The sequence below is a fragment of the Brienomyrus brachyistius genome, chromosome 10, assembly GCF_023856365.1.
Source record: "Brienomyrus brachyistius isolate T26 chromosome 10, BBRACH_0.4, whole genome shotgun sequence".
NCBI lineage: Eukaryota > Metazoa > Chordata > Actinopteri > Osteoglossiformes > Mormyridae > Brienomyrus > Brienomyrus brachyistius.
This window is the reverse complement of record NC_064542.1, coordinates 4,032,159-4,053,035: the sequence shown is the minus strand read 5'-3', so window position 1 is coordinate 4,053,035 and position 20,877 is coordinate 4,032,159. Positions and strand designations below refer to the sequence as shown.

Here is a 20,877-nt window from a genome sequence, read left to right as displayed (position 1 = left end):
TGCAGGCTGAATAAATTGCTTAAAAACAGTATTTGGTCATTCGGATGGCAGAGAATACACACACACACACGCATACATTACTTTTCGTTATCTACAGATGCCCATTTTCAAATTGCTAGTCTGAGACTAGGCGACCAGCCTAGACCAGGCACAAGGCAAGGGTCTACCGGGGACGAAATTCCAGGCAATCACAGGTCACACTTTCATGACCAGCCACACTGGCATACACACTGGGCAATTTAGAGACACCAGTTAGCCTAACTGGACTGTGGGAGTAAAGGAGAGTACCCAGTAGAAACACGCGTGACACAGGGAGAACGTGCAGTGGCACTAACCACGTAACTACCAAATTTAATCAGGTCAAGAACCTACTCATCCTGCCTGGCTTGCATGTGATGCATGTTTTATTGAATTATAAGGTACAAATACATAGATGCCTGGAAATCTGTCGATGCAGAAAACAGAGCATGCTGCTCCCACACTGGCATACCTTTAATTCAGGAAACGGGGGCAGGGGGCTATAGAAGAGAGTGTCCAGTGTTCAGAGGGAAGTTGTAAGGGAACGTTCTATGCAAAGGTAGAATGGGTACAGCCAAGCCTACTTCTTGGCTCAGAAATATTTAGTGGGATCGGAAAGGTCACACATCTGGACATGGACGTGGGAGCCGATGCCCGGATAGACCTTCTGCATAGGTAGCATAGTTCCAACTTGCTCCCCCTTCCTCAGCATCCCAGAAGTCTTCGCTGGCTTTACATAGAACAACTTAAAGCACAGACCTGCCCGGAAGGTTAAATGGGGAGTTAATAATTAATTAGCCAATCAATGCATTGATTAATGAATTCATAAATCCATCATAATCAGGAAGATTGACCTGTTAATGGAGAACCAATAGCAGAACTTATTCAAGTAATCAAATGATAACCAAATGATAACCAAATAAGATAACCAAATCTATTAATGTTTATATTCCGCATCCTTGGACACAGGTACCCAGAGTAGTTAAATCATTCACATATTCCACATACAAATGAACAGTTATTTTTAGCAAATCCTCTTATCTACAAAAGAAATGAATTTCTTAGGAACTAGCAGTGTCACGAGTGCAGTACCTTTTCCAGTATTTCCATTTATACGTTTAGCAGATGCTTTTGCCCAAAGAAACATACAGTAAGGACATACAAATAAGGACAGCTTGGGGTCAGAGAGGATCCAGTGCCCCGAGAACATTCAGGGGTCAGCACCTTGCTCGAGGGCCCATCAGTGATATGACGACTTTGCCAGCCATGCAGTTAGAACCCCCGTCCTCACCATTACACTACTTGGGACTTTATTATATGTTATGCATTTTGTATCTTGTGTGGGTTTTGCGGCTATAAAACAAGTGCTTAATTAATTTGTAACCAGTAGATAGGATGGTATAATGCAGAGGGAAAATCATTGCCCAGTATATAAATAAGTTAATGATACGGAACTAAAACTCAGAGCGGCTTCTGTAAATTGCTTCCATTTTCAGCATTTACCATAATATATCTGGCTAAGATATAAAAGTGACAACTAGCACTGAATGATCAAACAATAAAGACATTAGCGGCTTTACCCTGTCCACTGAGGCCAACTCCGTCGTTAATGGCTGGGTTTTTGTTGTTCTTGTATGGACGGGCAAGTCCACTGATGTTCACATCAAAAGGAGTTAGGACAGTGTCACCATCAGAACAAGAGATGTCCAAGCCCAGGTGCTTCCTCTTGCGGCCATCCCTGGAAGGTAATAAGGTTCATTAAAGGGACTGAGTAATTTAGTGTTAGAGTAACTCCACACGCCATAGTAAATATTGCAGATAAACAGTACATAATCTTATGATTATTACTACATAGTAACTAGTAATACTCAATTATCCATCCATTTTCCAAACCGCTTATCCTACTGGGTCGCGGGGGGTCCGGAGCCTATTCCGGAAGCAATAGGCAAGAGGCGTAATACTCAATTATTTTATCTGAAATAAGTCTATTTATTTCTCTTTACTCAGGGGTATTGTGGCAGGACTAGCATCCTAGGATTATAGTCAGCAAGTTCAGAACCTTGACAGAATCTGTAAATATCACTGTCACTTTCTATTTGGTGATACGTTCTGTTGCATGTAGCAGTTTTCCCAATTTTAGATAAATATGCAATCAGTAAAAGTACCTGAAGCCTATCAGCTGTACCAATTTAATTGCCGCTGGCCTTTTAGAAATGCTACGTGTACTAGCATTGTGTCTGTCATTTCTGTGACACGGCAGCAGTGTGCTTTCCCAGCAGTATATTTGGCCCAGTGCATTTTATTAGGCTGTTGTTGTGCTTTACCTTCTGGCTCCATAGTTCCCACAGCCGAATTTGTCACAGCCCCTGGGTTTATTTGCCGGGTTCCCTTTGCAGAGCGTGCCAAACTTTACCATCTCAGAACCTGTGATTACCACCATAGTCAATACCATTATTCTGCTGATATTTATGTATGTGTGTCAGTGTGCGTAAGAAAGTGTTATCGCGTTAAGGTGTGTCTGTGCATGATTATGCAGGGTAATGAGCGTGGCAGCCATGCAAATTGCAAAAATGTGGTAGTAAAATGAGCATCAAAGAAAAAAAAGCACAGAAGCATGAATGCAGTCCGAGTATCTGTTGAAAGACAGCAGGCCTGTACTCACTTCTGCTCACTACACCAACAGGCCTGGAGGGATGCTTTGCACACAGCACTGAAAGAGAGGGATGAAGAACGTAACACCAGGCTTTTCATCCCTAGTGCACAAAAGGCACTATGTCACAGCAGATTTAAATATACTTCTTTATATTATATGTGTGTGTGTGTGTGTGTGTGTGTGTGTGTGTGTGTGTGTGTGTGTGTGTGTGTGTGAAGTAGGTTAATATTACATTGTGGGGACCATTTTTCACAACCAAAACGCATTATGTAAGGAATAATTGACGCCGGGCCGCTTCGCGTCGTGGCCGCATCACCACCTCGGGTGTGCATTATTTTCTAATAATTCAACGGTCCAGAGTCAATTATTCCACTTATACTACGGTTGCCACACCTCAAGACATCGATCAGATGATATATTTCAAGGGATTCGTCCGGTTTTTCTACTTAAATCGCTATTGTTAGTAGGATTATTTCTTCCGCATCTCATCCAACGACTCTTTTGCTAGTCCCAAAACGTCATTTTAAAGCTGGCAATGGAGGCTTCAGCCGTTGATAGCAGACTAATGCAGTTAATAATGAAGTTATTAGAAAGAGAGCGAGAGAGACAGAGACACAGAGAAAGAGAAACAGAGAGAGAGAGAGCTTGTATGAATTAGGCTACCTCTGTGTGTCCCTCAACAGTGTTCTGAAGCACCGTCTCTAAACTGTAAGTCTGCTTTAAGATGCAGCGCTGTTATTACCTCGCTAGTGAGAAATGTCATGTGTAGCCTTTAAGTTGGTACACTAGGCTAACTAATACTGCTGCAGCCCAGTTGTTGAAAGTTTCATATTCACCGTAAATATTAAAATTTACTTTCGGAAAATCGTCTGTCATGTTGTTGTTTTTGTTAGTCCTGTGTGCTGTATAGGTACTGTATGCTAATTTCCGTTTTTACAGTTAACTATGCGAAGTGATATGGAACTGTAATGCGGTCAAGAGAGCTGCTTGGAACTACGTTCGCCGTGCGCTTCCCTGAAAATAATTGCACACCTCAGAACGTTCGTCAGCCAATCAGATTCAAGCATTCAATGGTCCCGTAGTATAAGGTCAAATAATAAATATGGTCAAGAATAAATTGACAGAGAATCTAATTTATATAATGTGCATTACACGTAATAATTGTGAAATATTCTAACTTTCATACTCCTTTCAGATTAACTGCTTAAGGATATTTGCCTAGAAATAATGTAAAAAGTATTATGCCCAAATTTTGAAGACTGTAGCTGATGTTCTATAATCAACACTGATCTATCATCAGGGTGCAAAGAAAAATCCAGCAGTGAGCCAAACTGGACGATACCTTACCAAGTGGTACAAGAGCTGCAAGAATGACCAGTGTGTTCATGGTGACCTTCAGCAGATGCTTCTAATGCCTGTGTCTGTCAAAACCTGAGGTCTGCAGGAACCAGGACATGTGTCTGTCCAGTGCTGGGGGTGCGACTTTATATCAAGGGAGTCACATGGCATTTCGGCTTTATCCGTTTCAACAGGGAGGAAGTTTCAAGCAACAGTTGGAGAATTGTCTTCAATGCACCAACAAGAACCATAGCATCAAGTTCTGCATTTCAGCTGTCTATCAGGATATGTCGGCTCCTGTGCACTGTTACACTACCATTGGTTTAAACCATAACTGTGGCCAGATTACATGCCTACTGAAAATAATTTATTTTTCAACAAAATAATAATCCTAAACACTTAGTACATGCAGTATTATTTTTTCTTGTGAACAAGGAAAACAATTGAGTGCTGCAACAGATGACCTGGCCCCCACAGTCCCCCCACCTAAACCCTATAGAGCTGCTTTGGGATGAGTTGGATCGAATATTAAGAGCAAGGTAGCCGACTAGTACCCAGAACTTATGGAAACTCCTTCGGGGCTGTTGAAGCACTTCAGGTGGCTTGAACTTGAAGCTGGTTGGCAGAATTCCAAGAGTTTGGAATACAATTCATTGAAGCAAAAGGGGGTCTACTTTGACTAAACTTTGAAAATTTTTTTTGATGTTGCACATTTCAGTTCTCATGGTCATCGCTATATATATATATATATATGCGTGTGTGTGTATGTGTGTGTCTATACACACACACACACACACACACCTGGCCAGTACACCTCAGGCATCAGTATGGATTCAGTCCCCCCATTTGTGAGGTCAGGTACTGGTGTCGAATGTGAAGGCCTGGTTCACAATCTCTGTTTTAGTTAATCCCAGAGATGGCTGATGGTGTTGAGGTCAGGGCTCTGTGTAGACCAATCAGGTTCTTCAACACCAAACTCACCCAGCTCTGCCTTTATGAGCCCAGCTTTGTGAACTGGGGCTCAGGTGTCCATGGCTGCCAAGCACTACTTTCCATATCAACTGACCCATTGAGCAATTAACGGTCAACAGTCACAAAAACCCACCATTTTTCACAAACGTATGGCAATTTCCTTTTTGTGTGGCCTGGAGAATCATAAGGCATCGCAATCAACCGTTAGGTAAGTTATGTAATGACTGATTGGCTTAGTCATGTTACTCCTTACAGGGCTGGACATGTGCAGACAGATGTGTCCAAGTTCTTACAATGATCTACCTCTGGATAAGGTTAATGACCAAAAGACAAATAGTAAAAGTATGTATTGTAACAGTTATACAGTGTGTAATGCAGCCTGGCAGTTATACAATTCAAACAAGGTAATTCAGAAAAAAAATGCTTGAATTCCAGTTTACTTGTGTATAAATCCAGTAGAAAATTTATCAAGTATAATGTGTACTAATGCATCACACAAATCTTTTCTATGTAATCATGTAAAAATAACAGCATGATTAGATGCACACATTAAAGGGGAAAAGTAAAGCAATAAACATTGTGACATCAATGCTGAATTTATATGTTAAATAAATGATAGTAAAATGAAAGCCAAACATAGCACCAAGAATGTGAATAAAAGTGCGTCCCAATTAACTCTCAGTCTCTTCTTTTTCATCCTCTTCCTCCTTGGCATCAGGATCTTTTGCTGGCTAAATGGCATTAATGTGAGACAGAAATCAGGCAACATGCAAATCACTCAGAGTATGGTATAAAGACAATGCATATTCATCATGCCTTTTATGACGTTTTTCTTTGTTAAATGTCACATTATTATTATTTTTTCAGACCGCATTGTGAAACTTCTTTCCTCAGTTAAATTAAGAGTTGCAGCAAGTAATCTACTTCAAAGAATCTATGATGTTTATAAGGTTCATTCAGTAGAACTTTATGTACATCATGTGTGATGAAAAGGACAATGGCTATTGTTATGTGTGAGAAGGGAGGGCTGCGGTTGGCCACAGTATCTTAACTGGCCATAGCATAAATGCCCCTTGCTGTGGTCAAATCGTAAGAGCCATCTGAGATGGAGCCACTCCCTTGTTCTTGAAATACGTGTCAGCTGGGGCTCAGCAGATCACCTCGCCAGACTGTTCTTTCCGCCATGAGCAGTACAGCCACAGGGTCGCGGCCAGAATGCCGATCACCGTGGCCAGCATAGCAGCCATCATGATGAGATCTGCAGCACAGGACACAGAGGAAACAGATTCCCCAGGTCTGACAGCCCTTCCTTCAAGAGATTGCAGTAAACCGATGGCCAAATACTGATCAATCTGCCCAGGTGACTTTTCCCTGTCCCTCTTTTCACACGTGCATCAATACACAAGGATGAAAGGTAAATCTGAAAAAAACATTTTAGCCCGTTTTTCCTTTCAAACAAGCTCTGCAAGGTATCCTGTGTCACCAGACAGAACCATAGCATTCGGGGCAGGGAAGGATCACATGTAAGCGCAGCCTGTACACTCATACCATCCTTACCATTACTCTGCGTTGTTGGTTTGGGATCCATGTAACCATATGGAGCTTGATGTGTAAGACGTCTGCTCCTGCACACCTGCACCACAAAAACAGCAGTGACTGCACAGTCATCTTTGGACATGAGTGGGACACACCCAGTCACTCAGACTTTGGGGCTGAGGCTCTGATCCCTTGAGGACTAGTTATATGTGTTTTAGGTACCACTTCATGAAAAGACGATCTTTATAAAGGGTTTATGCATGGTTTATATGGATTATTTATTATTTGTAACATGATGGAAATCATTAAAAGTCAATTATAAACGAGTTATAATGTTTTTAATTATTTAGTTTATTTCGCTACCATTTATAAGTGGCAAAAGTAAGACTTTTTGTAAAGTGGTACCTTTTTTTGTTGTGTCCAAATATTCTTTACTACAATGTCAGTCATGAGCTCGAGTTCCTGTTTTGGCACTAAGAGTCAGTTTAGGGTAGAAGACTTTCATGTTGCTTGGAGCAACTCTATTGTAAAAAATAAACTAAAGTTATGCTTGCACTCACTCTGATGTACCAAGTGACAGTCTTTAGACAAGGGGTGGCACCAGGATGCCCCCAAGGACCAGATGAGTCGCCCGCAGACCTGTTCTAAAAATCGCACAACTCACCAGTGAGCAGCTTCTAAAATTTCATTTTATCATGTTGCTATTCTTCTTTAATCAAATTTGTATTTATATAGATTTGAAAATGACAATATCTAAAAAAAAGCATTTAAAACATGTTTATTATACATGAAGTTTAGGAGGGCGTTTCAAATTGGTAGCCCTTCATATGGCTCAGTATCCCTCAGCCCTCAGTTTCAAAAAGGTTGGTGACCCCTGGTTTACACCATCTGTCTGTTGCACTGCTACACTACCATTGGTTTAGACTTAAAACCTTAATGAGCTAAATGGGTCAGGCTGACTGAGATCTATTAACTGTGATCTCATCCCTCTTTTCAGCCATGGGATGTTCAGGTCAAGACAAAGTTCACTGAAAAGACCCTGTTCTGGATATGCTTCACAAAAAGACCAACATCGCATGATTATTGTTATTATTATTCTTGTAATTATTGTTGTTGTTGTTGTTTTTTGGAAAAAATAAAGCATAGCTGTACAATGAATAAAAAATGCATCACAAAATTTGTAAGAATATGTTGTTGTATTATTACAATTCAAGTATCAGAGCAATTTTAGTTTCAAAAGAACAGGTCACAGCAAAATAAGCAAGCCAAAGCATTATTTGAGGAAATTAAAGAGTAATGGCATCAGCACATGAGGATGTTTTACACAGTGCAATCCAGTTCACTTCATGCACCATGATGAGACACAGAGGTTTTGCTAAAGGCCACTATTTTAGTTCTTTATCAGACATGCCTTCCAACGGTTCTTGGTGTAATCTCTGGTGTGGTCTGCGTGAATATCAGCTCTTCTCTTGTCTGTATTTCATTTGTATGGATAAATTGACTATAAACCCCGTGACTAATCTCAGAATTTTCTGTAAGAAAACATTAATGGACAGAGCACAAGCATCTATATAACTTAATAGGGACACTTAGTCCTAATTGCCATTATATAAAACAGGGAGTTACACATAATAAATGTTTTTTTGTTGTTTTTGTTTTTGTAATGCTTAATATTAAGTCTTTCATCTGAGTGACAGTCCTCTAACCATCTGTTCCTGGGTCTTCAAACTCCAAACAAACAGGACTATTGGTATTTTAAGATTAATATTATTAGAAGATCATACAGCACGTCATACCACTACAACTTCAACCAGAACCTCCAAAACCTACACACAAATTTTAAAAAATTCTCTTTAAACCCTCTCACTCCACATTTCAAAATAAGAGTCTATGTCAATTAACACTACACTACACTTTTTGCAATATGAGAAGCTTCCCCATAAAATAACAGAGAGCTTCAGTGCACGGCCGGCTCTTCGGGTCTTTGTTTCAAGTTTCACTTTCAGACAGTAAAGTTTAAGGGAGGGGGTGCTGCATGTAAAGTCAATGTTAATCAAAGTGAAAGTTCTGAAACAATAATATTGCCATGCAGCAGAATCTTTAGCAAAGGCTTGACTAGTGGCAAAAACAGGAAACCTGCTTTTGCTGTTACACTAGAGAAAAGGAGCCCTGTATTGCTTTAGTGTATCTCAAGCTCTTTAAATTTGTTTTAATAGATTTTAAGATAAACACAAAAAATGGACATTCAGTACTTCTTCCATTAAACCAGCCAAATCATAAATTTTTATTCAAATTTGTCCCAGGTTGGTCCACCTTTTTACAACTAAAAAACAACCTTGATTATTCAACATATAGCTTTTCCAGTAAGCAAGCAATGAACTGAAATTAAGCCTTATTTATCCTGGTTGCAGAAAAGGTCTTAGGCCAAAAAACAGCGAGCAATTAAGAAGGTGCAGAGAAACAGAACACAAAAGTTGCCTACCTGTGCCAAAAAGCTAATGCCCAGGACAGTACTGTCGCTCAGTGTCCAGGGCGGGAAGTGTCTGATGCTGATCCAGTTGAGGAGGAGGGAGATGGGCGCCACTGGGCGTCTTCGTCATGCTGGAGGTCTTATCTATGTAACCAGCAGCATGTAGAGTGGTCAGGGATGCCACATGCAGCAGCTTGATTACGTGGTGAATAGGCGGCCGCACACAGCCCTGAATGGTAGACAAATGCCATCCTGCCACTAGCAGCACTTGGGTTCATGCTTCCATGGTGCCTCACTAAGTATTAAAACCAATGAATCTCCTCAATTCAATAAACAACATTAGGGGTCCTTAATATCCTCAAACCTCAGAAAACAAAGTGGACAGGCCACAGTAAAAATTCCCAGTTATGTTGTGCTCACATCATATTTTATGCGAAGACAGATGCATGCTTGAAATATTCCCTCATGTGACGCAAATGTTTGCTGTTTCCGGATCTTCTGACGCTCTCTGGCTTCTGCATTTTGCTTTGATTGCATGGCAGCTGCTAGGATCAGTGTCCTGAACGTAATCACAGAAAGTCCGGTGGTAACCTGGCACACATCAGTAAACCCTTATATAAATGTTCTTCATCAAAGTGACATTTTCCCCCATTTGTAAATCTGAAGGCTACTATTACAGCACCATTTTGTATTTTTAGAATCGTCTCTATAGTCATGGTGTCGGTTTCTCCTTTAACCTGACGTTTCTCTCACCCTCCTTTCCTGTACTCTTTTGTTGCCTCACATTCTTACTTAGATTTTCAGTAGCTGTTTTCTCACTCTTTCAAGTCAATCCCATCAGAGGAGGATCTCCTTCATCACCGGAAAGAGCAAGAGTCAGAGAGAAAAGATAACTGAGCTACCCTAAGCTTTCAGTCATCAATAATCAACACAGAGCAAGAAGCCAACAGCAGAGTTTCTTTGATCAATGTAGTCATCTTTTAGGACTGCATATCATCTGATTATAAATGTTTACAAAAAGGGCAGTTCTGTGTTGGAGCCAAAAAATAACTGAACTCAGGGACTGAACACTAACAGACAAATAAATATTTTTGAAATGAAATTTTGGTTTACTTTAGGGAGCACAAATACTTTGTAGTATCTCAGTTATGAACAAATATAGTAGCTACTTAAGATAAAAAAAATGCGCCATGATTCATTAATGAACAAACATGCAATCTGTATTTCACTTGTGTTATTCATGACTTGTTCCTTCAGTCGTTCCTTAGTAGTTCACAAAGGTTAACAGAATTAACATATATAGTAACAAACACAGTAACTGCTTGAGATAAAACATACATCACGATTCATTAATAATGAATTGACATGAGATAATATGTAACTAAGACTTAGTTTGTGGGTAAGTAATACACAAGTAATATACTTTAATACATAAATAATACTACATTATTTGTGCCCCCAAAAGTAAAGTGCAACTTTAATTTTGGTGTAACAAAAACTCTCTAAACTCCATTTCTGTATTTCTTCTAACCATGTGCACACATGTCAAACTAAGAACAGATCAGGTTTTTGAATGTGAGCATCTGCATGCTTCTTTCTCAGACAAACCCCCCCTTTGTACTTTTATTATCTTTTGACAAACAATTGTACTCATTAGTGTTCATGAGTCGCAACAATGACAGTGCAAGCTAAACACTGACCTTCATATACACTGACCCTCGTTTGGAGGACCGCTTGGTATATTTAGTAGTGCCTCTTCGACCTCCACCACTACTGCCCTTCTGCATATCTAATGCCTTCTGCATGACCAGTGCAGGATGACCACCCCCAGACTGCCTCTAATACACAGCGAGTGTTGACCATCAGGGTCCTCTGCATCTATAGCAAGAACTGACCACCAGGGACCCTCGACATATACAGCGCAAGTTAATCACAAGCGACCTTGGCACGTACAGCACAAGCTGATCACTAGGGCCCTTGGGGCCCTTACCACATACAGTGAGAGTTAGCTACCAGGCCCCTCCAGCACCCCTCCATCTGGGGCACTTGGTACATGTCTCTTTGGTGCACTTCAAAGATTAAATTGTGAGCTTCAAGCATCAAGGCCACTGGCCCCTCTGTATGACCAGTGGTGCAAAGTTAACATCAGGGTCACTAGTCCCCATCCTTGATATGCTGGTTGGCATTTTAATGTATACTTTAATTCGGAATAGCAGGGATCCTTGATGGACGTTATGCTGCTTATGTCACCGCTACTACGATATTGATGTTTGTGTCACTTAGACATAGGCCAATATAGCTAGCTAGCTATATATAACTTGTGAGATATCATTAGCTAGCACAAAACCTGGCAAGTCAAAACACAGCAAGTTAGCGGAAATGTAACAAGTGATGTTTTAAATCCCTTGGCTCCATTGTAAACATGAAATGTAACATTAGCCCCTTCTTTACTCAAATTGTTTGTTAGTTAAAAGTTACAGTATGTTAGCATACATGTCCATATTTATGTATTATAAACAAGCTAGCTGCATGGATGCAGTCATCATTAGCGCTAAACATAAGAATCCACATTTTCATTCTGTTTTGTCATAGTTTCATTGTTAATCCAAAACATGTACATCAAGTAATAAATGTTACATTCCAAACAGCAGGGGAATGATTCATATAACTTGAAAGGGCAGCTGCCTGAATGACAGCACTGTATTCCCTGGACAGCCCCATCACCTGCTCTGCCCATGTAATACATACTCCTCACACACTCACCAATCTGAACAATATTCTCGGAGTACTGCTTGGATCGACTGTAAATGTGAAAGCCAATAAATGTTTTTTCCTGAATGCTCTGAGGCCTACAGTATAAGTGTCATTTATATTATGTATATTTTTATATGCCTGCATATTTATGTTCTATATATTTTGTCATTTGCATTGTGTTCTGAAATTTTCCTGTTTGGATCGGTCTTCCTTCCCCAACACTTGCATTATACAGCCTGTACCCCATGGATACCCAACCAATTGCTCAATCCTGGTTTATTTCCAGGTTGATCACAGGAAATGATTAATGGATAATCCATCATAACATCAGCGGCCGACTATTTGATCGCAATCCGCAAAATATATCAAGGGAACCCCGCGCCCCCCACCTCCAAACTGGCAGCAAAATTTACCAAGGGGGGACCACCCATGGTCAGCATCACATTCCTGGGCTGCAATTTTGTTGCCAGTCCACCCCTGCCACGGTCAATTGGTTCAGTCTTGATTCTTGGTTGACAGTGTTGTGGAAGTGGGAATGTACTGATGCTCGAGTGGCAAATGAACACTTTTAAAGGGTTTACGTCATCAGGTGCCCAGTTAGAAAAGAGACAAAAGAAGAGCAGAAACACACAAAAAATAAAAGCATGTAGCATGTATATTAAATATACATGTAATGAAATGGGCTAGTGCCACGATGGAACACAGAGAATGTAAAGGATTTTATTACAGACTGAATACAGAAAAGGAACCAGGAAACACAGGGACCACGAGGGGTCAAAACAAAGACAAATGATATAACACTAGTGTGTTTGTTAGCCAGTAGTATGTTTGTTAGCCTGTGTTGCTACGTTGCTTGCTATGCTACTACACATGGAGTGACAGTATTCTGTTTTCTGTTCAACTACCTTACATAACATTGGGTATAATTTCACACTTTCATCATGATAATAATGTGTGTAGCCTCCAGCAAAATGATTACAACCTAACTAGCACATTATTAACTGGTTAACCTTCAGTTCACATCATAAGCTGTGTGATTGTATTGACTAGGTCCTGAGCTCAGTAAGGGGAATTTCCAGTGCTGCAAGCTAACTTAAAATATGTCTATATTATACTGATATTCTGCATCTTTTGTGATATATTAAGTCTTTTGGGGTGTCATGTCTAGAAATAGCCAAGGAGGTTTGGTTCCTATTCTGAAAGTTTGAGAAAATGTGTATAATATGTATATTTAAGTGCTTTGAGTTATGGAACTTGATGGAGGAATCGTGATGATGACAAAACTCACTGGTCTGTTTAAATAAGATAGTGAGCTAATTGTCACTAGTACAGTGTGTGTAAATATTTTTTTATCCAACAATTACATCTTTAAGACATGTTTTAAACTTCCCATGCAAAATTACTTTAGATTTATTCTGCATCACACCTCCTGGCACATTTTCATCTGTGCTCTGGGATTGGCTGCTGCTTGTCAAATGTATGTCGCAGTTATTGGGGGATACTTGTTGCTCAGCACGGTGGCAGCAGAGCACCCTGAGAACTTTGCCCCTGAATTCATCAGACACATAATTGTAGATGAAGGGATCAATGCAGGGACCAAAGCAGCTGAAGGCCAGGCTGACTATATAAGGCACATTGAGGTTGTGCTTTTTGCCTATGCACTGCAGAAGCAGGAGGATGTTGCTGGGCAGGACACATGCAAGGAAGACCAGCAAGACCAGGGCGGTGAGGCAGGCAGCGTGGGAGTAGCGGTGCCCACTGGCCAGAAGGGTCTTTAGCACGGAGCCGTGGCAGAACACTATTACCAGCAGAGGGAGCAAGAAGCAAATACTGAAAAGGCTGGTGTAGTAGGGGAAAAAGAAAGTGGTCATCAAAGGCTCAAGCTGGGCATCATGACAGGTGGTAATGGGAGGGTTGCTCAGCGGGTAGGACTGGCGAAAGAGTAACAGAGGCAGCATGGCCAACAGAACCACCACCCAAACAGACACACTCATGGCCAGGGAGGTGCGATGGCTGCGCAGGGTCAGAGCACTATAGGGGTGCACCAGAGCTATATACCGGTCTATGCTGATAAATGCTAGGGTAAGTACCGAACCATACATGCTACCATAGAGCAGAGCTATGACTAGTCGGCACATTGGCTCACCGAAGAACCAGTTCAAACCAGCAAAGTAGTAAATGATGCGGAAGGGCAACATCAGAAAGAGAAGCACATCCAGCACTGTCAGGTTGATGAGGAGGATGGTGGATGGGATCTTCTCCGTGTGGAAGATCAGCACCCACAGGGCCAGGATGTTCGCTGGGAGCCCGACAAGGAATGTGATTAAGTAAAGGACGGGCACCACAATCACAGTGGTGCGGCTCTGGATCTCCAGCTTGTCTTCATCTGACACCAGGATGAAAATACTGATCGTCTGGTGGTGCGGGATGACATTGTTGTTCATCGGGTTGTGCGGGATGACATTGCTGTTCATCAGGTTGTCCGGGATGACATTGCTGTTCATCGGGTTGTCCGGGATGACATTGTTGTTCATCAGGTTGTCCAGGTTGACATTGCTGTTCATCGGGTTGTCCGTGATGACGACATGGGATGTCATTAAGGGAAAATCATCTAATAAGAGACAGGAACAGAGGAGTGCAATGATTATCACCTTCCTACTGCTTACTTTGATCAGGGTCCCAGACATCATAGGGCACAAGACAGGGGTACACCCTGGACAGGTCATCACAGAGCTCCTACATGCACACTACATGAGGAGAATGTGTAAGGTTCCCAAAAAAAAAGCAGAGGTGCAGTCAAGCCCCCAAACCTGGAGGTCTGACTGTTATTCACTAAACCAATGCCTTTTAGTAACGGGCAAAATGACTCTTTTTTGGGTAACAGTTCATTTGATTCAGATCACTTAAAAGATTAGTTCTGATCACCAACTTGTTCAGTGACACTTCCTGTTTGCATAAAATAAATCTGAAACACTTCTGTTCCGATATGTCAAAAAATAGCCCATTATTTAGGCTAAATAGTGTTAAGGAGTAAGCTAAATACTACTAATAAATCATATATTGTATTTGTTATTGAATTATAATGTAAGTCTCTCAACATTGTACCTTAACTACTCATATTTGTTAAAAACGCACACCTACCAGCTCATCACTTGGTCAGGCTGCCAATATCCCCAGTATATTTATGTACTCATTCCCCCCTGTATATTCACATCCAGGCCTCCACATCAGCTCTCATGCTGAGCAGGCATGCAGGCAGCTCAGATTCAAAGGACTCAACTCACCAACTGTAGTGAAAGTCGGGAAGATTGGTTGGGGGGGGGTGGGCATGTTGGTTGGACCTCCTAAAAGCCAAGAGAGTGACAGTTAGTCCTTTATTTTTTATTATTATTATTATTTTTTTTAAATATTCCCTCCACCACCCCCCCTCTGCGGAGGACTACTTTATTTCTGTTTATTTATTCATTTTTATTTATTTCCTCAAGAGAGGGAGAGGGAGAGAGAGGGGGACAGAAGGACGAAAATGGAGAAGGAGGGAAATAGAGAGAGAGCGAGGGAAAAGAGAAAAAAAAAGAAGAAAACCACAGATAATCTGCTTCAATACCTGCTGATGAGAGAAAACAACAACCAACATCTGTACGAATCACAATGAGCATGTTAAGGAGCAACAGCCGATCAAGACAGTGTGTGTCTGTGAGAACCTGTGTGTACACCTGTATGTGTCTGTGAGTACCTGTTTGCACCCCTGTGTGCACACCTGTGTATGTGAGTGCGCTGGTGTTCAAAAGGTTACTCCATGTAAATGTCTAGTAGTGTGTGTGGGGAGCCACAGCCCCATCCCCAAGGACATGAAGCCGACACGGAGGAGGCCCGGACCCCAGACATCCAGAGGCCGCCCAGGGCATGGGAGCCCCCGGAGGACCGCCGCAGGGAGAATAGCAGCCCCTCTTTTGGTTAAAATCCCCCTTTTTGGTTAAAATCATTTAAATCATGAAAATGATGCATCTCTAAAATCCAATCCCCTATATGCACACTCTCTTCCACATTCTGAGTGAGCCAGCTGTTTCTCTTACGGCACTTAGTAAAGTACCATGAAGCTAGCAAGAATAAGCAAGAATAATGAACCAGAAGTACTTCTGCTTTCATGGTTATAACAAAGTATTTTTCAAAGTAAAAACATCTGTGCTCTGAGATATCAATGTGACTTGTGGCTTTGTGAGATTCCACCAAGATTTTGCTACGTTTGTCACAGTGAAAACAAATTCCTTTCAGCCTCGTTTCCATGACAGCGGTTATGGCTGAGGCCGGTTGCACAAAACACCTTAAGTTTTCACCTTAAGCATGACATTTATGCTATGCATACTACAGTAATTTCTCTTCAGCTGAGGGATTAATTTAAGGGTGTTGCACAGAATCCCATAAAACGTAAAACCTAAGGGATTGACCGCACTGAAAGAGATTTTACAGCAGTTAAATTGTTCAGTTTCCACTGTGTCGTGTATTAAGCACAACTATGTTCGGAATTAATTTTAAGCAGACAACTGGAAGGACACAAGACGCAGAACTGGTAAAAAGAAAGATATCTCTTTTATTTACGAACCAAACAAAAACCCTACACGAGCCATCCACCTCTGCTACCGGCGGGAAGTGAACTGCGCCCCTCGTGGCACAGTATCAATGTACATATTGACCGGAACAACAGATAAAAGCCCACCACCAGGGGTTTATCAAAATATAAGTCTTCTTCTCCATTAACCTCTCTGTGTTGGAACACCACAGCTCCTCCCCTGTAAATTATAACCTCAACTTGAACCCATAACTTACATAGTACAACATTTTTTATTTTTTTTTAATTACTACTCATCGGCAGTTACAAGTTCAGTCTTTCAGGAGGACGTCTGTTTCTCACAGGACGGCTGCTGCGTTCCACAACCAGCGGTGGTGATGGTACTATGGGTTGTTCTTCTACCGTCTTTGACACAGGTTGTTCCCAATCACGGCCTGTAGTGAACTCATCAAAGTCCAGACCTGAGTCCACTTGTCTCTGTGCAGGATTTACCTTGGTACTCAACATCTGGTTTACATGTTTTTTCACACACTTTCCATCTACTTCAACATTGTACGTCACAGGACCCAACACTTCGCATATGACACCATTCAACCATTTTTCCCCTCCCCTGTAATTCTTTACCAAAACTTGTTGAACCACAGAGAAAGACCTAACACGAGGAAGGTGTGGTTCTGTCTCAGTTTGCATTCTATGAGAAAACTCTGGTCTGAGAAGTGACAACCTCGTTCGCACCTGTCTTCTCAGAAACAGCTCAGCGGGTGTCTTGCCTGTTGTAGTGTGGGGCGTGTTCCTGTATCCAAAAAGAAAATTTGCTACACAATGCTCAAGCGTCATGCCTCCAAGTGCTCTATTCTTTGCAAGCGATTTCTTAAGATTCTGTACTAATCTCTCAGCTAAACCATTACTTGCAGGATGGTATGCAGGCGATTTAATGTGTTTCACTCCATTTCTAGTAAGGAATGTCTCAAACTCTTGTGAAACGAACTGAGGTCCGTTATCTGTTATCACTTCTTTTGGTGAGCCATAAGCTGCAAACAAAGTTCTCAGCACATCTATTGTTTTAGCTGATGTAGTAGTGTGCATGGGAATAACCTCGGGCCATCTAGCATAAGCGTCCATCACTACTAAGAACATCTGCTTGTGGTCCTCAGCAAAATCAATGTGTATTCTCTCCCATGGACTTGAAGACCATTTCCAAGTATGTACTCGTGCAGTAGCTGGCATACTACGCTGTTGTTGGCAAATACTGCACTCACTCACCTCACGTTCAATGCTCTCGTCTAATGTAGGCCACCAGAAGAAACTTCTGGCTAGGGATTTCATCTTAACTATCCCCCAGTGGTGTTCATGTAGTTCGGAGAGTAATCTCCCTCTCAATTTCTCAGGAACTACCACTCGTAAGCCCCACAAGAGACAATCATCTTCCACAGTTAGCTCATATTTTCTCTGAAAATAAGGCTTCAATGCCTCATCCTGCACATGTTTTGGCCAGCCGGTCAAAACCAGTTGCTTAACTACCTTCAAAACAGGATCTTTATCTGTCTCTTTGGCAATTTCTCTCGCCGTAATAGGCAATTCTTCCAGATATGCAACTCTGTATACTGAATTAGACACTACATCCACGCTAGGTTTCACAGGTAACCTTGATAAGGCATCAGCATTGCCATGCTGCTCTGACCTCTTGTATTGAATCTCATAGGTGTACGCTGCTAAAATTAGAGCCCATCTTTGCATTCTTGCTGCGGCCAGTGTTGGCACACCAGTTTTTGGCCCCAAGATTTTCAACAATGGCTTATGGTCGGTCACTAACAGAAATTTCCTACCATAAAGGTATTCATGGAACTTCATAACCCCAAAAACCAGACCAAGAGCCTCTTTCTCAATCTGTGAATAATTCTGCTCTGTTTTTGTCAACATTCTCGAAGCAAATGCAATCGGTCTCTCACTTCCATCATTCATTTTATGACTAATCACCGCACCAACTCCATAAGGAGAGGCATCACAGGCTAACATCAGCGGTAAGTCAGGGTCATAATGCTAACAATTTGTCAGACTGAAGAGATTGTTTTGCCTTTTCAAATGCACTTTGACATTTCTCTGACCATTCCCAAACAACATCTTTGTGCAGCAGTGCTGTCATGGGCTGAATCAAGGTAGATAGATTGGAGATAAACTTCCCATAATAATTCAACAGTGCTAAGAATGACCTGAGTTCCGTCACATTTTTCGGAACTGCAGCTTTCTGGATAGCATCTGTCTTTTCTCCCATTGGGTGAATGCCCATAGCATCTATGACATGCCCCAAGTACGACACACTGCTCTTCATAAACTCACACTTCTCTCGTTTTACCCTGAGATTGGAAACTTCTAGCCTCCTAAGAACCTCTTCCAAGGTAGCTAGGTGTCTGTCTGTATCCTTTCCAGTCAGTAAGATATCATCTAAGTAGCAGATGACACCGTCCAGCCCTTGAAGTACTTGATCCATTATCTTTTGAAAAATTGCCGGAGCACTGGCAACACCATATGGTAGTCTATTGTAATGATATAAACCCTTGTGCGTGTTGATAGTGAGGTAACGCCTTGAGCCTTCCTCTAGCTGCACTTGCTGATAAGCTTGTGATAAGTCTAGTTTGGTAAATTGCTGACCTCCAGCTAATTTAGCAAATAGATCTTGAGTTCGGGGTAGTGGATACTGTTCCACATTCAACCAGGGATTTACAGTGACCTTGTAGTCCCCACATATACGTACACTGTCATCTTTTTTAGGTACACAGACTATGGGAGCTGCCCACTCACTATAGTTAGTTGGTGAAATTACCCCTTCAGCTTCTAATCTTGCCAGCTCTCTCTCTACAGCTTCTCTAAGTGCATAAGGCACATTTCTAGGCTTACAGAACTTGGGCACAGCATTTTCAGTTACTTGCAACCTTGCTTCGATGCCCTTGAGCTTTCCTAACTCAGGTTTGAATACTGCTGCATGTCTAGCACACACCTCATCCACTGTTTCAGCAGTCACTCGGTTGACTCTTGACCAGTCTAGTTTTAACTGGCTAATCCAGTCTCGACCCAACAATGCAGGACCCTTTCCTTTCACTACTAGTAGTTCTAGCTTTTTTGTGACCTCTTTGCATTTCACCTTTGCTGTGAATTTGCCTATCAGTTGCAATGATTCTTGGCTGTAAGTTTTCAGCACACAGTTAGCGAGGCTAAGTTTAACTGACTTAAACCTGCGTTGGTACAGACTTTCAGATATCACTGACGCAGCTGCGCCAGTGTCAACCTCCATTTTTACTCTGGCACCATTTACACTGACATATGCATAATAAGGTTTCACCACATCTGTACTGGAGTCCACTGCAAAAAGATCAACCCCTCCTCTGTCAAAAAGCTGACCAGTGTCACTATTTTGAACATCAGCCATGCACCTGGATGGCACACAACCTTCTTCCGGGTTGTCTCGGAGCTGCAGCTTTCTACAGCCACGATTAGTGTATAGCGGGTGATCATTACGGCGCTGGGGAGCGTTGCAACCAGGGTCTCTCTCGTGCTGGGGAGCGTTGCAACTTTGACCTGTCCGCTGTTTGAGAACGCTGGCACCGTGACATGTCTCATGCTTGAGAGCGTTGCAATTTCCCTTGTTCTCTGTGTGCGCTGCCCCTGTTTTTACTCCTGCCATGCGTGAGCGGCATGCTTTCGCGATGTGTCCTCTTTTGTTACACTGGTGACACTCCACGTCCTTGAATCTGCACTCATCTGGTCTGTGTCCCTTACCACTGCAACGATAGCAAGGCTTCCCGCTAGCTGCAGGCTTTCTTGTCACCTCACGCTGCTTCGTTTTAACTTGCTTATCCACCACATTAGCCTTGTAGGTTTTCTGCGAGAACTGTTGCACACTGTCTTTCGTTACTTCAAATGCAAGCGCCATTTCAACTGAAAGCGGTAACGTTAAGTCTTTAATGTGAGCTGCGCTGAGCAAACGATCTCTCAGTTCAGTGCTCTTAACCCCACACACGAACCTATCACGCAGTGCTTCGTCTAAAAATGTCCCAAACTTACATGTGGCAGCTAACTTTCTTAAATTAGCAATGTACTCACTTATGGTCTCGTTTTCCTTCTGACTTCTTCCGTGAAACTTGCATCTTTCGGCGATGAAATTGGTTTTCGGAACGTAATGCTGTTGTAGCAGTCCCACCAAATCCTCATAACTTTTTTCAGAAGGCTTAGCAGGCGCGCTCAAATCCATCAACAAGCTATGCGCCCTTTTCCCTACCACAGTAAGAAAAACCGCCTTGGTTCTCTCCTCTTTGGTATCCAGGCCATTCGCTGCAAAGTACTGCTCTAGCCTCTGACGATAATTATCAAAACTTTCTTCACTTTCCTCGAAGTGGAAATCTTCTGGCTTCCCAAATGCCATTTTCTGCTCGACGGTCCTTTCACTCACCGAACGTCTCTGTGGCTCGTCTGGATTTTCTGCTGCGTCAGAGTCGCTTGACATGCTAACACTGTGTCTTCCAACTTAAAAAAATCCCATCCTCGTCGCCAAATCTGTCGTGTATTAAGCACAAC

General features: G+C 42.0%; 2 protein-coding genes across 2 annotated transcripts; both read right to left on the bottom strand.

Moving 5' to 3' along the window:
* Positions 1 to 386: 386 nt before the first annotated feature.
* lect2.1 (leukocyte cell derived chemotaxin 2, tandem duplicate 1) lies at positions 387 to 4,166 on the bottom strand. Its single transcript, XM_049029744.1, has 5 exons — positions 4,019 to 4,166; positions 2,681 to 2,728; positions 2,343 to 2,442; positions 1,599 to 1,756; positions 387 to 777 (listed from the first exon to the last, which is right to left on the bottom strand). Exons 1-5 carry the CDS (start codon positions 4,056 to 4,058, stop codon positions 611 to 613), a joined length of 513 nt encoding a protein of 170 aa, XP_048885701.1. The 5' UTR covers positions 4,059 to 4,166; the 3' UTR covers positions 387 to 610.
* An 8,212-nt stretch (positions 4,167 to 12,378) lies between these two features.
* On the bottom strand, positions 12,379 to 14,345 carry LOC125751154 (proteinase-activated receptor 4-like). The gene has a single exon (XM_049029736.1). It carries the CDS (start codon positions 14,336 to 14,338, stop codon positions 13,091 to 13,093), a length of 1,248 nt encoding a protein of 415 aa, XP_048885693.1. The 5' UTR covers positions 14,339 to 14,345; the 3' UTR covers positions 12,379 to 13,090.
* Between the last annotated feature and the right edge of the window lie 6,532 nt (positions 14,346 to 20,877).